Source organism: Ciona robusta, chromosome 4 (genome assembly GCF_009617815.1).
Source record: "Ciona robusta chromosome 4, ASM961781v2".
Classification (NCBI taxonomy): Eukaryota; Metazoa; Chordata; class Ascidiacea; order Phlebobranchia; family Cionidae; genus Ciona; species Ciona robusta.
In genome coordinates, this window is record NC_143238.1 from 5,817,849 (window position 1) to 5,832,982 (window position 15,134).

General features: G+C 34.8%; 4 protein-coding genes across 8 annotated transcripts; all 4 read left to right on the top strand.

The window, feature by feature from the left end:
* The first annotated feature begins 238 nt into the window (after nucleotides 1-238).
* Nucleotides 239-4,647, top strand: LOC149737065 (uncharacterized). Of its 4 annotated transcripts, none has more exons than XM_089875985.1 (6): nucleotides 239-717; nucleotides 2,038-2,160; nucleotides 2,517-2,657; nucleotides 2,915-2,971; nucleotides 3,052-3,183; nucleotides 4,027-4,647. In XM_089875985.1, exons 1-6 carry the CDS (start codon nucleotides 658-660, stop codon nucleotides 4,204-4,206), a joined length of 693 nt encoding a protein of 230 aa, XP_089732111.1. In that variant the 5' UTR covers nucleotides 239-657; the 3' UTR covers nucleotides 4,207-4,647. The 4 variants fall into 4 exon arrangements, with proteins under 4 accessions (XP_089732111.1, XP_089732113.1, XP_089732112.1 ...); XM_089875987.1 differs by having other exon boundaries at nucleotides 3,052-3,169; nucleotides 4,027-4,166; XM_089875986.1 differs by lacking the exon at nucleotides 4,027-4,647 and adding an exon at nucleotides 3,471-4,013 and having other exon boundaries at nucleotides 2,031-2,160.
* A 116-nt stretch (nucleotides 4,648-4,763) lies between these two features.
* On the top strand, nucleotides 4,764-7,998 carry LOC149737066 (membrane-spanning 4-domains subfamily A member 4A-like). Its single transcript, XM_089877088.1, has 7 exons — nucleotides 4,764-5,437; nucleotides 5,584-5,683; nucleotides 6,217-6,304; nucleotides 6,817-6,978; nucleotides 7,135-7,191; nucleotides 7,270-7,413; nucleotides 7,837-7,998. Exons 3-7 carry the CDS (start codon nucleotides 6,230-6,232, stop codon nucleotides 7,996-7,998), a joined length of 600 nt encoding a protein of 199 aa, XP_089733214.1. The 5' UTR covers nucleotides 4,764-5,437; nucleotides 5,584-5,683; nucleotides 6,217-6,229.
* LOC149737067 (uncharacterized) lies at nucleotides 7,683-10,078 on the top strand. 2 transcript variants are annotated; one of them, XM_089877502.1, is made up of 4 exons: nucleotides 7,683-7,965; nucleotides 8,380-8,671; nucleotides 9,132-9,187; nucleotides 9,645-10,078. In XM_089877502.1, exons 2-4 carry the CDS (start codon nucleotides 8,386-8,388, stop codon nucleotides 9,705-9,707), a joined length of 405 nt encoding a protein of 134 aa, XP_089733628.1. In that variant the 5' UTR covers nucleotides 7,683-7,965; nucleotides 8,380-8,385; the 3' UTR covers nucleotides 9,708-10,078. The 2 variants fall into 2 exon arrangements, with proteins under 2 accessions (XP_089733628.1, XP_089733627.1); XM_089877501.1 differs by lacking the exon at nucleotides 7,683-7,965 and having other exon boundaries at nucleotides 8,234-8,671.
* A 1,146-nt stretch (nucleotides 10,079-11,224) lies between these two features.
* Nucleotides 11,225-15,068, top strand: LOC149737068 (uncharacterized). The gene is made up of 11 exons (XM_089877075.1): nucleotides 11,225-11,328; nucleotides 11,457-11,619; nucleotides 11,813-11,947; nucleotides 12,170-12,226; nucleotides 12,531-12,662; nucleotides 13,239-13,364; nucleotides 13,716-13,821; nucleotides 14,332-14,396; nucleotides 14,455-14,517; nucleotides 14,760-14,828; nucleotides 14,933-15,068. Exons 2-11 carry the CDS (start codon nucleotides 11,509-11,511, stop codon nucleotides 14,957-14,959), a joined length of 891 nt encoding a protein of 296 aa, XP_089733201.1. The 5' UTR covers nucleotides 11,225-11,328; nucleotides 11,457-11,508; the 3' UTR covers nucleotides 14,960-15,068.
* The last annotated feature ends 66 nt before the right edge of the window (nucleotides 15,069-15,134 follow it).

Genomic DNA, 15,134 nt, shown 5'->3' on the forward strand with positions numbered 1-15,134 from the left:
CGAGAACTGCCGATCTTATCAATCTTTGGGCTGATGCAAGTCAAACAGAAGAAAAAGGCGCACTCGCGCCACGACGACCAATCATGCTTAGAGGTTAACAAGCGCGAGACGTATCAATTCAACACAAAAGCCAAACACAAAATGGAAGTAAATTGGGAAACAACACACAAGAACGCCACAGCAAACCACACACAAAAACCAAAACCGTTCAACGCTAAACGAAACAATACGTTACACAAATTAAACGCGCGAGCCTCTCGCAGGCAAATTATCGTCTGTGAGCTTGAAGCACGCTGCATAGTTAAACGCGCAATGAATAGATTGGCAAAGGATTCTTGATAGCAGTTACAGTTAACAACAAGCCGTGTATGATGGTCAGTTTTTCGTGGTGGTAGTTGTGGTAGTAGTGCTATGTTTTTTATCCAATTGTTGATCTAATTTTAAACTGATCAGAACAATATTACATTTTTTTTTAGAAAATTTGTTAGTACGTATAGACGCAAGATGCATTATTGCTAGAATACAGTAGGTTATCTGTTCAAGTTAAGATGCGATATGGGAAAAGTGCTCAATGACGCGGATACAATACCCTGTATATAGGAATAGATACATATTTCTCTATACGTATCGTATATATACCAACCATGCCAGAAAAAGATGCCCTTTTCTGCAAAATGGAACAAAATGCCCTCGCAAGAAAATGTCTCCGGAGTTCAGGTAATGTAGGTTTATTAAGACATGAATTTAAATACGATTGTGTTAAAAATATGTATTGTATTATACGGTAACTACGGTTCAAAATATTTCAGTCGTCCGCCGATACTTCGTTATTATTCTTTGTATTTGCTCGGTTTGGTTCAGCGTATTTGAGTGAAACATGTGTAGGTGAATAGCAAACTATAGTTTGATGTAACTTATGTTCACGTACGAACATAGTATTTTGGTTGGTATAGTTTCTACTACGGCTATTGCTTATAAAATAAGTATAGTAGGGTGAGGGAAGATGGGACACCTTTAGCCCATAATATCCAAATATTCTGACCCTGTTTTAAACAAGTAACACCAGTCTATAGGAGTCGTGAGGATACGGTTTTATAATTCTTTGATTGTTCTTTAATTGGTACCAATGGGGCGAGAAAACAGAATAAAAAGGTGCCCCTTCTTCCCCCACCCTACTATATCATTCCATTTCCAGTCATGTATATAATTATAAAGGTTTTAGTTTATGCAATATAGGTGAAGATAGTTATTGTTCTACACCGGTTCACAGTGCCCTAAATATACATTTACCAAACATATATACGTGGGAATAACTTGTCTCAGTAAAATTCAACAACCAATTTGTCCGAGTAAAAAAAAACGGAATTTAATCTTTGTAATATTTTTCCTGTTAAGTATATACACTTTTGAATAGTAGAAAATGTGCTCTGATGAGCTTCTGTTTTAAAGAATATTGGTTAAATTTGCTGTCTAGTTATGTTAAAACAGAAACTGATTATAAAAAGGCAATTACCACAGTTCAAATAAATTAACTGTACATACAAATACAAGAGCATTATTTACCAATAAGTTACTTAAGCAGATGCATATTTAAATATTGAAACATCATAGGCTAAGAATTTTAATTGAGTTAGTTCTGTTAATATGTTTTACTCTGCCACATTAAGCCATTAATATTTGATTAATTCTTGGAACTTATTCATGCATTTTTGTTTGTCTTACCAATGGGAGCAATTCAAGCAGCTCATATAGCTGTTGCAAGCCATTTAATGTATAAAAAAAATTGAGTCAGTTAATAATTTTACATAGTGAGTGGGGGAAGATAGAACACTTTTCAATATAGTTTTGTTCCATTTGGTACATACTTTCAAAGAATTATAAAGCCGCATCCTCACGACTCCCATAGACCGTTGTTAAGTGTTTTAAACATTATCAAGATATTTGTATATTATGTGCAAAAGGTGTCCCATCTCACCCCATAATACTATAATACAGTAAATATTGCTTTACCTTTCGTTTTACTTAAAAAGATTTTAGATAAGCATAAACAGAACAAAGGTGATGGCAGAGGAGCCTGCTGTCCAGCGGATACGCCAAGCATGGGAAAGGGTACAGACAGCAAATCCGATTCGTTATCATACCGCAATGCTCAGAATTGGGGTAAGATTTGTAAATGTTGCTACGTTTGATAGATGAGCAATTTAACTTAACATATGTCACTGCAGATGGTTTATTCTTTTGTTTGCCCCTAAATGGCATTTTGACTTCATTGCAACTTTTAGGGCAGTTTCAAGCTTGCATAACTATGTAATTAAAAAAAACATTACTTAACGCTAGTTCGAGTTGTTATATATATATATATATATATACATATATATATATATATATATATATATATATATATATATATATGGAGTTATTTTGCTCCAACCCAGTGGTCACTGATTGATTGTCTGAAATCTAAACTATCAGCCATACATAAAAGCCATGAACACACGTCTTGTTCTTTTCCTTAGATAATTGAAATTGTATTTGGAATTTCGTGCATCATTCTTGACCTAGTTGTGTTTATTGTTGGTAACACCAGTGTTACTTACTATGATTACCTGCTGTCAGTATATTCCTTGAGTGCGCCAGGAATCTGGGGCGGAATATTTGTAAGTCCCTATATGTGTATTGCCGTGTTCGGCGTGTTGCTTTTGTTATTAGATATTGTATAGTAGGGTGGGAAAGATGGGACACCTTTAGCATATATTCTTTAAATATCCTGATCGTGTTTAAACAATTAACAACGGTCTATGGGAGTTGTGAGGATACGGTTTTATAATTCTTTGAATTTTCTTTGTTTACTACCAAATGCGACAAGAAAGTAGAATAGAAAGGTGTTTTGACTGTTGCTATTTATGCTATACAGGTGATAGTAGCTGGCTCTTTGGGAATAGCTTTTTCAAGTGAAGCGGACACATGTGCGGTAACTATCGGTTTTAGTTTTCTTAATTAAACATCAGTCGTATTATAAATTAAACTTGTTGTCTACTTGTAATTTTTCAGAATGCTGCGATTGTGGTGATGAACGTAATTGCTGCATTAGCTTCATTGTCGACGTTATCACTGGAAACACTCGCTACCTGGTGTCCAACAGTTGTGAAAAATAACAACGAACAAAGTGGTGACTGCTATTCAGTAAGTTTAGTGGGGTGGGGGAAGATGGGAACCTTTTTATTCTATTTTCTGATCCCAATTGGTAGTACGCAAAGAACATTCAAAGGATTATAAAACCGTTCCTAACGAATCTTTTAGACCGTTGTTAATTGTTTAAAACACGATCAGGATTATTGGTATATGTGCTAAAGGTGTCCCCCCTTTCCCCACCCTACTATAGTAATTGTTTAGATTGCCGAGTTACAAACTCCAATAGCACGCTGAGTTATTTTTTCATAATTCTATTCTGATCACATTAGTTTTTACAGCACGGCTCATTAGCTTCACTACACGGCACCACAGCTGGGTTGGGTTCCATTTGCTTTTGTCTTGGTATCACGCAACTTATTTTATGTTACAAACGATCTTGTGGTAACCAAACTACACGGGTAAGAAGCGTGATTAATAAAAACGGGAGCATTCGGTCCTCTAAAATTATTACCGTCAAATTTCGACCTGGTCTATTTGTATAGTTGGATGTATGAACATAGAATCAACCTTTAGTTTTAAGATGTTAAATGTAGTAGTTTGACGACACAATGATGTTTTACCAATGAATATAAGAATCTTTCGAATTATACTTTTTATTATTACAAGTTTTATATTTCCATATTAGAATAAAACAGACTGTATAACCATAGTAAACTGAAGTCACTTCATTATACTATGGTATTACCTAATCGTCAGTTTGTAGCAATAGAAAAAGTCTTGCATTCGCGTTCGAGAATTCACTACCTCATAACAATTGCAATCAAAAATATTACACACATGAATGCGATTGGTCACGTTTACACATTGTTCAACTCCCCCTGTTTTAACTTTCAGGTTACGGATGATATAGAATTTGAGGTAGAACAGGTAGATCACCACGTTAATCCTGTACCTCCCTCGCCTGCACGTCCCTCCCCAGCAAACATTACACGCCGGGATGCAAGTGTTAACGTTTTAGTAAACGCTACACGTAATAATATTTGCCAAGTACAGAATACCGTGGAAATCTGTTAATTTATATATCACTCAACAACAACTCCGCATATACATAATATATGCGTCCTGTTTTAAACACCGGTTAAACAAGAGCTAAAACAAATATACTCAGCTAAAATAATCAAGAGCCACCTATTTCAGTTTGAAAGGTTCATTAAATAGCGAGGTTGGTGATATGATATACATTTAGTTTAGGGAAGCAGAATAACAAATTATGTTTAACTCCTTCACCTTGTGGCTTTTAAGTTTTTCATCATAAACGCACTGGGAAATAAACGATAATTAAAGTTGTTTAAACACCTTCTTTCTACTGCATTCTTACGGAAAGCAATTAAAAGCGCAACATAAAAAATGCACCGTAACTTTAATTGTCCTGCAATTTTTGGACACAAATGTACATTCTTCATAATACCTTTTTATGGTCTTTTCGTGATTTCGTGATTAAACCAATCGGGGTGATTCATCGCAGTATACGTCAGAAAATGCAATGCTGTTTAAAAAAAACTCCGTAATAATCTGTTATAGCATATAAAAATAAGTTGTTCGTGTTTCACTTGTACCCGACGTGGCAATTAAACGTTTTTAAAAGTAAGTTGTGTGCTTGTTATATATAGTGATTAAACATTTGCGTAATTGCTGTTACAGTAGGGTGGAGGAAGAGGGGACATCTTTTCATTCTATTTTCTCGTCCAATTTGGTAGTTAACAAAGAACATTTAAAGAATTATGAAACTGTATCCTCACGATTTCCATAAACTGTTTTAATTGTTTAAGATACCACCAGGATTTTTTAATATGTGCTTAAGATGTCCCATCTTCCCCCACAATACCATAGAGTGGGGTGGGGAAGATGGAACACCTTTTCATTTCATTTTTTTCGTCTCATTTGTTAGTGAACAAAGAAAATGCCAAGAACTATAAAACCGTATCCTTACGACGCCCATAGACCGTTGTTAATTGTTTAAGATACTACAGTTTTTTTATTAGGTGCTTAAGGTGACCCATCTCCCCCCACAAAACAAATATGTATTTATCCATACACATTGTTGTAACTACTATCATGCACTAACTGTTCGTCCCAATTACGTAGATTTATACAGTTTTCATATCCATATTGCATGACAGATTTAATATTACTTTATGTTTTTCTGCATATTTATGCGTCGTCTAACTCCATGCCCTATGCTCAAGCACTATGGACGAAGGAGCGACGAACCTAATTATTCCAAGGAAAATATGGAAGGATTCAGGTAATGACATCATAAATGTTCATTGTAACATAATAGTAATCCGTCTATGCATACACATGTACTGAATTAAAGAAAGATGTATTGGAAAAAGCACTTACGCAACCTATGGCCAGATTAACGGTTAAACGTAGGTCTGTTCTTTATAGATCGTAACGAATCAAAATCTTGATGACAAAAATGCGAGTGATACGAGTTTCTGGGTTATTCCTTCTTTTATACTACTCAATTTAAAGTGATTTGCTGCTGGTAAGTTGTAACATTTTCGATTTTTTACACGAGTTAAAGCAAATAAAAGCGAACTTTAATTCTTTAGCTCGCTATAGTTAAAGCGAAACTTGTGTATCGGAACTCAGAGGCAATTAACCCTGTCAGATTGGCATATACATCAAGCTTGTTTAACATTGGTGTAAGTTTGTCATTATAAGGATTATCTGTAACTGTACAAATATTCACGTTCTATGAACGCCTTTGAAGCCTTGCATATTAGGTTGACCTATATAGCAGTTCCAATAAAACTGTTTTCATAAAAATATTCACAGATTTACTCGTGATAAAAGTGGACAATTTATAAACAAATATTGTCCTTGAATGTACACGTAAATCATTATCATAAGTGTAAATATTAAAGTTGAAAGTATTGCTTTTTAATATTTGATTGGTAACCATGGTTTCATCAAACCATATAGTCTTAACACTTACCTAGAGTATAGGAGCTCGATTTGAAGGTACATATAAATGTTTAGAAAATAAAAAATACTATTAAAGTAAGTTTCACTTAGGCGACCAAAAGCAATGCAAGTTTCACCACAGTGTTCGCCACAAACAACAAGATGGAGACGCTATGCCAACGAAATACGTGGAATTGGGGTAAGTTTGTGGCTTTATAATCTATGTAGAGTGTTGCCATTGCTTATCTTTAGATATCTGTAAACTATTTTTAACATTATTCAGTCAACATTTAACGATGGTATACCTTTTTATTCTATTTTCTCGTTCCATTCAGTAGTAAACAGAGAACATTCTAAGATTATAAAACCGTAGTCCGGCCATGGGTATTTTATTACCAAATAACTACAAACAGGCTCTTCTTCTATTATACCTACAGTAGGTCGGGTTTTGGGACATATGGAAATATAATCAGATTATACATAGTAATACGGGGTGAGATGGGACACCGTTAGCACATAATGTCCAAATATCCTGATCGTGTTTTAATCTGTAACAACAGTCTATATGGCAGTCGTGAAGGTTTATAATTTTTTAAATGTAATTTGTTTACTACCAGATGGGAAGAGAAAATAGAATAAAAAGGTGTCCCATCTTTCCCAACGTAATATAGTTATAAGCAACTAACGGCGGTCGTTTTACTTCTTTCCCAGGTCACTGAAATTGTGTTCGGTACTATTTGTTTGAGTGTCAACATAGCGGCACTCGTGTTCAGCTACTACTGGTTTCCATATAATGATGATTATCATTATTATTATTATTATAATCCGTCATCGTATTCATGGGTCATGGCCGGAATATGGGGTGGGATTATAGTAAGTTATTTTACGAATAAACGATAATGCGAATGCTTAAATTAAGCAGCAGAATATTAAAACGCGTGGAATAACACACCTCATAATTAAATAGTTTAATATGGCTGGTTAATTAATAGTACCACAAAAAAATTAAAACTCATATATTCTATACAGGTGATTATAACTGGTTCATTGGGCGCAGCATATCCAAACCGGATGACCAAATCTGCGGTGAGATAAATCGAGTTTGATATTTTATACAAGCTTATACCTCACTACAGTTTAATTTGATCAAAAACTTTTACTTAGTTGAATGCAAATCTTGCGATGAGCATACTTTCTACTTTGGCCTCCGCTACCATTGTTGCAATGGAAACCATTGCCGCTATTTGTCCAGTTATTGAAGTATACCATGACGGTTTTGGATATTACCAAGGATACTATTGCTACACGGTATGCTTTAAGAAATATAATTTAATTCGTTTTCGTTGTATAGATTATAATTAACTTGTTTGTTGTATAGGCATTTGGCAATCAGTAGTTAAAGTAGGGTGGGGAAAGATGGGACACCTTTTCATTCTATCTTTTTCGTCTCATATTTTAGTAAACAAAGAACAATCAAAGAATTATAAAACCATATCCTCACGACTCCAATGAACCTTTGTTGATTGTTTAAAACACGATCAGTATATTTGGATATTATGTGCTAAAGGTGCACCGTCTCCCCCCACCCTGTTATATTACACGTGTGTTTTGTTTCATACTCTTTTCTCTATAATGTATTCACACAGTAGACCAAATACCTGAACAACATATCCTGATCCTTTCTCTGGGATCTATAATTTAATTTATATTTGTTTTTATTGTATATTACAGAATGCCTTATTGGCTTCACTACACGGTATCACAGCTGGGTTTGGATTCATTTGCTTTTGTCTCGGTATCAGCCATTCTGCTTACTGCTGCAAAATATCTTGTGGTGGCAACAGTACCAGTCATACCCAGGTATATGATATTTGGGTATATTGCTTTGAATGAATAAATGTAACTTACTTTATCCTCGCATGACAGAACAACGACATCGGGTGTTCTGTTTTATACACCTCATGTAAGTTACTTTGTATAGGTGATATGTTTTTCATTTTTTATGTACGGCTGATAATTTGGACAATCCGTTCGTGACCACTGGGTTGGAGCAATTGCTGTTAAGTGTCTTGCCTGAGGACACATACGCCAACAATGGTAGCAGCGACGAGTCCAGAACCCATTAGCTTTGGCCGGGTTAGAGGCGGACGCGCTAAGCACTTCTATTAACGTTAGAACATATCTTTGTTTAGTAGTATGTAAGCAGTCATTTGGAGATAGTGCTTTGTTTGAAGAATTTGGCCAAAACCAACAAAATCTTGCTGTCGCTTTCAGGCGTTGATGATGCAGGGAATTAATGGGCAAAACCAACCAATTCAAGGAATTAATGGACAAATTCAACCAATTTATGGAATTAATGGACAAATTCAACCAATTTATGGAATTAATGGACAAATTCAACCAACTTATGGAATGAATGGACAAATTCAACCAATTTTTGAAAATAATGGACAAATTCAACCAATCCAGGTGTACAGTGGACAAAATCAACCAGTGCTGTATCAAATTCCTGTTCCGTTTAACCCTTACGGTATTCCTCCAAACCAGCAGAACCAACCAACAACAAGTGAGTCAGGAATTCCTGGGTTTAAACTTTATAAATGTTACTGTTGCGTTAAAACCTTACCATGTGCCGCTGTTTTTAGTTATCCATTTATTATGATAAGAACCGTCTTAGTTGGCAACAACCATATAGGAAAGTACTGTGGGGTAAGATAGGACACCTTTAGCACATAATATCCAAATATCCTGATCGCGTGTTTTAAACAAATAACAACGTTCTATGGGAATCGTGAAAATACGGTTTTATAATTTTTTGAATGTTATTTGTTTACTATCACGTGGGACGAGAAAACAGAATGAAACATTGTCCCTTCTTCCCCCACCCTACTATATATTGCCGTTGTTTCCTTCGTTAAACTTGCGGTTTTAACCGAGACTGTAATATAGATAACCAAGAATATAGTATTCTTAATTTTAACGTTAGTAAGATTATCTAATACTTATTTTACTTTCTCCACACATAGGTGCTCTTGTATCAGATGGTCCTGCCGCATACACCAACCATTTGATGCAGGCAGAGGTAATAAGTCTTAATTTAACTGTCTTTCAGATGATCTTGCTGTTACAAAGTATAGTGTATACAAAAACGCAGTTTCTTACGTAAAGGAGATACCCATTTAGTCACTCTGTACCAAGGTTGATTAAAATCTCCCGTTTTAAACTATTTTATCAAGAAAAAAAATCAAAACAGAATAAAGACTAAAGACCATGCAATTTCTAATTCCAATCTTTACCTAACCATACCCCATATCCTTATCCTATTGTAAAAAAGCATTGGTCGCCTTAACCTCCGGCGAAGCGACAGGCTCCTTAAACTGGGAAGGTCCATATGCAGTAGCACCCTGGGTGTTGGGGTAACGGGCCAATTGTGGCTTAAATCCAACGACCCATGGTGTGTTACGCCGCGGGACCTCACCCACATAGAAAATGCTATAGTAAAAAATAATCTAAAATAATTTATACTGTATTACCTATAGGTAAATATACCCGGCTTGATTCAAGAACCCGCACCGACGACATCAGCTACTTCTGATGCTTAACAACTGTGTAAACTGTAAATACAATCTATAATAATTTTATTTTTCATGTCAAACACGTTAAACACTATTTTGATTATACAATTTTAATTATTGGCTTTTATTACATCATATGCGTAAACTAGAATATCGCTGGTATTTAAATGTTTACAATGTGTTTTACCAGCGGTCGAAGTTTTCAGTTGTTTTGCTCCACTCAAATTTGACTTCTGGCACCACTGATAGTTACTGTGTGTGTTGAAAACGCATGCTTTTTGTGGTGCCTTTCATATTCAACTTGGTCTCTTGATTCAAACGAATGTAACTTGCTTTATCCTACGTGGCCGGAAAACGACAGTCGTTATAACACGGGTGTATTACAGTTGCTTACTTGCCGATCGGCTTTTTTGTTTCGCCATTTTGTCAAAATTCCCGAAAATGTGGAAATCCGAAAACGTAGTGTGACGTCACAAATTAAACGCGCGAGCCTCTCGCAGGCAAATCATCGTCTGTGAGCTTGAAGCACGCTGCATAGTTAAACGCCGTGCAAGGAAAGATTGGCAGGGTTTGTTAATACCAGTTAGATTGAGTTAACGAGTACAGTAGGGTCATGCTAGTTCTTCAGTCAAGTTTGGTATTTCGTGTTTGGTTACTTTTACTATAGCTTACTGAAACCTTCTAACTGTTTTGTTAGAAACGATTTTTGTTAGTTTCAGAAATATCTAGACATAACCTTATAAAAGGATATTGGTTCATTTTGAACGACGTTATCATGAGATTTGGTTCAAACATGAAAACTTTGAAGTATTCTAAAGATAGCGCAATCACTACGATGGAACGAGCTTTTGTGTAATATGGAGTCGCCTATAGGTAACTATACAGCATTTATTTACGTATTGTACTAAATCTATTTTGACACCTATGTTGTAACATAGTTATCGCCGTTATCGGCAAACAATAATATTTCTAAAATTAAAGCCCTAGTCAGAGCCCAAGGACAAACCTTTGGCAATCTTGTATTCGTATTATATAGTAGGGTGGGGGAAATATGGGACACCTTTTTTTATTTTCTCGTCTTATTTAATAGCCAACAAAGAACGTTCAAAGAATTATAAAACAGCATCCTCACAACTCCCGTGGACCGTTGTTAATTGTTTAAAACACGATCACGATATTTGAGTAATATGTGTTCAAAGTGTTCCATCTTATCCCACTGTACCATATGTACCACATGTAAATATACTGCATAGTTGGCCTTTATTGAATTGTTCTTTAATGCTTTAATTTTTTTATTATTTGCAAATGTTGATTTTATAATAAGATTATATATTAACTCATAAATTATATTTCTATATATTATTTTCTACAATCTTTTTTTTTATTTTAAAGTTCATAATGCTCTTATCGATAATAAAATAGATACTTGTAGAAAAATATGCAATTAAAACGTTGTGCTACTTGTTTTGGCTTTTATAACTGTATATTTACCACAGTCCCAAATGGTTTTGTTTTCTGACAACCCGACATCCTATCACCGGTTCACCTACTTTTGTGTGCATAGCGCATACAGTACTGGCCCATGTCATGTGCACGTATGGAGAATTGTTACTGTGCCTGGTACTGCAACGTTTGTTCAGTTAGAAAGGTAATTTCCAAGCTTTACAACCTTGTTAAATTAAAAATTATTCTGTCAGATATAAGATATAGTTCGGTTTGACTTCCCAGAAAGGTATAAGACAATTAAGTTAAATTAAAAAGTGTTTTAAACTACAGAATCATTACCAAGTTGGGCCTATTCGATATTTTACAATACGTTGTGTTTAAAATGCAAACACCGATAAACCCAGCCCCACAGGTTACAATGAACACCCTAATCCCAACAGCAGGACAACCAAAGTCAAGCAATAAGTATGCAGCTGAATTTCGTGGAATCGGGGTAAGGTTTGACTAGTAATAATATAACTTTAACTCAAGGTATAGTGGGGTGGGGTAAGACAGGATATATATTTTTATACAGAATAGTGTTTACCGTATCCTCTATCCCATTTGACCCCACCCTACTATATCATTCAACACGCACCGGTTATCAAATCGTGCAAAAATACACTCATTCATTTTTGCTGTTTCAGATAGCAGAACTAGTATTCGGATCCATTTGCTTCGTTTTAGGCATCATAGGAATAGTTCCTCCATTACTGCGTGAAGATGCATATGACGACGAAGAGTTATTATTGGTAGCGGCGGGAGTATGGGGTGGCGTTTTTGTAAGTTAATTTAACTCATATAGTTAAAGAAATAGCAATATTAGAAATATTAAGGTTATCATTTATATTTTCATTGCCCATTAATTTGACTCGAATAGTTTAAGTTTATGATTTATCTTTTTATTGCAAGTTATTTGATGTTGACATCAAACGTATTTTCGTATATATCTAACCAGTACATTTCAGCTTTAATTACAACCACCAAAAACATGTTTATTTTAGATAGCGGTGTCCGGGTTATTGGCATTTCTGCACTCAAAGAATCCAACTAGTTGTTTGGTAAGTGAGTCATTTGAACTGTTTATTGTTTAAAATAGAAATACCTTACGTATTAATAACGATTGGTGTCCCATATACCTTTTGTCCTAGTTATAAATTTTATATTTAAAGTAAACAACATCTTGTTATAGAAAAGGATAAAACGGTGTCTCATCTTCCGCACCCTATACTCGATATATACATAAAAGATACAGGTTAACGTCGTAATCAAAATCTAATAATAAGCAAAATTTTTAGTTAGTTTTGCATGCTTTTTTAATTACAAGTATCTCGTTTAGTTTGTTTATTTTCGACATATGTGCAGTTGAAAGGAAACTTGACAGTCAGCATTCTATCAGCGGTCATGTCAACTGCCATCGTTATAGTCGGGGCGTTTTCAGCCACAAATACGTACATTTACTGCTATGACTACGTTGAGAACCAGTACCTATGCCAGGTACAGTACATTGTTGTTTTATTGTGTGTTTAGCAGCCACACTTTATCTGATACTTTTATTCAAGTAGTTTTTACCTTAACGTGAGTAACGACTGTCGTTTTGTTGCTAATTCCATTCTCTTCGTTTTACCAATTAATCTGATCTTCTCTAATGTATCTGAAAAGCTAAATAAAATATTTTATGTTTTGTTTACTAACTTGGGTATTTGCTTAAATTAAATACAGCAGCAAAGTTGAGTACCAAGACTATATTGCAAAATGAATACTAATTTGTGCACTGTACGCACATATGTGATATATATTATACTCCTGTCGGGTAAACAATTTCGGAGTCCTATTATAAACTCCTGGTATTAAATTAGATCTTTAAGACGAGCAGCCTTTACAATATAAGTTAAATCTGCGATAACGCTTCTTTCTTCCAATTAAACGTAAATATGTTTCTACTATAAGCTTATTTTAACCAATGTCGTTTGTCTCTATATATCTTGTCTTTTTATTTATTTTCTAATTCTAAATCTTTTCTAGCATAACCTAAGCTAAGAGACAAAAAAAGTAGTTATTATTATTAAACAGGACATGTCGCTTACTATATTGCACGGTATAACTGCCTTCTTCGGACTTGTTTCTCTCTGCCTGTCAATCACACAATCTGCATATTGCTGCAAAGCTTCATCTGGAAACAACAAGCAAAAGCAACAAGTAAATAGTTTTACAGATCACCAGAAATAACATTCTAGTTATTTTTTAATGTTTAATACTCGTGGCATAGTAGGTTATAAGTGGAGGTAAGATGGTACATTATTTAGTTCTGTTTAATCGTGCCAAACAAAAAAACATTTAAACGACCGTATAACCACATTTTCATGACTTTTGAACGGACCTTTTCTAGTTGTTACAAACGCGATTAGAAAATATTGGATAATATATGTTATAACTGTATTTCATCTTATCGAACAGTATTATATATTCTTAACTTAAATTGTAGTGGCATGTTTTTCTGTCCATATATTTATACTTTGAGTTCTTCTAAAACTGTCCACATTATCGCAGGTGATGTCACTGCAAAACCAAGGTCACATAAACATGGCTTTGCAATACCCAGGCGACGATCCATCACAGCCGAACGTTATATTTCCCAACCAACGAATGCCAATAGGTAAGAATGGATCACCATGAACGTTCGTGCCTATAAATCTGCATTCTGGAAAGTCCATCACGTTGTTTAGTTAAAGACTATATAGTTACTCTAGTTGCAGAGACTGGGGATGCTCTTTAGGCAAAAAAATATATATTTCATTATATAGTCGAGTGGGGGAAGATGGGACACTTTTTATTTTATTTTATCGACCAATTTGGTTGTAAACAAAAAATATTAAACGAACTATAAAAACGGAACCTCATGACTCCCATAGACCGTTGTTAATTGTTCAAAACGCGATCAGGATATTTAGATATTATGCGCTAAAGGTGTCCCATCTTCCCCCACAAACAGTACTATATATTGGTTGGTCTTGTTTTTTTGGTTGTTACCGGATCCTTACTGTTTTTCTTTACAAAATAATCCTCCAACTCTATGAGCACCAGATCAGGGTTAGATTCTTGGTACTTATTACAGTTATTCTAGTATTTATTGAGCTAAACTATATAACGTATTGTCGTTTTGTAGGATATCGTTCAGTTTTGGTGCCAATATATCCGGAACAAAATATGTACGCAGCGAATGCAAACCAAGTAAATTGTTTACTTTCTCAGTTTGTTTTATAATCCTAATTATATGAACTGTTTATAGAATAACCAACGATCAGCCTTTATGACCGAGCTTAACACCGAAGAACTTAAAGCAACGTTTGGGGTATGTTATTTATAGTAGGGAAGATGGTACACCTTTTCATTCCATTTTTTCGTCCCATTTGGTAGTAATAAACAAACATTCGCAGAAATATAAAGCTGTGTCCTCACGACTCCCATATGAGCCGTTGTTATTTAAGAAAAACACGATACGGATATTTGGTTGCGTCCCAAAGGTGTCCTTTCTTATCCTACGCAACTATAGGCTATCCTACACACGTAAATAATTTACGTTTTTATGTACAGATGTCTTCTTCTGACAAAGGCGATATTGCAATGTGGGGCGAACCGCTGCATTCAAGTGATGGAAAGCAGGTAATATGACTCTTTCTTGAACGCTTGCAATACTTTACCATTCTTAATTATATGGTGCATTAAACTTGATTTACAGTATATTAAAGCCTATTTTTCTATTTTAGAGCGTAGAGAAAACAAGCGGACTATAGTGGCAGAATGCGTCATTATTTCTTCATATATTACCAATCTATCCTCAGTTTTTAAACTTGTACTGTGTAATAAAATCGTAATGGTAAATTAAAATGGCAAGATACGAAATTCAAATTGTGATTTTATACACCCCGTTCTGTAAAAAGTAATCATAGAAATCACATTTGTCATGTT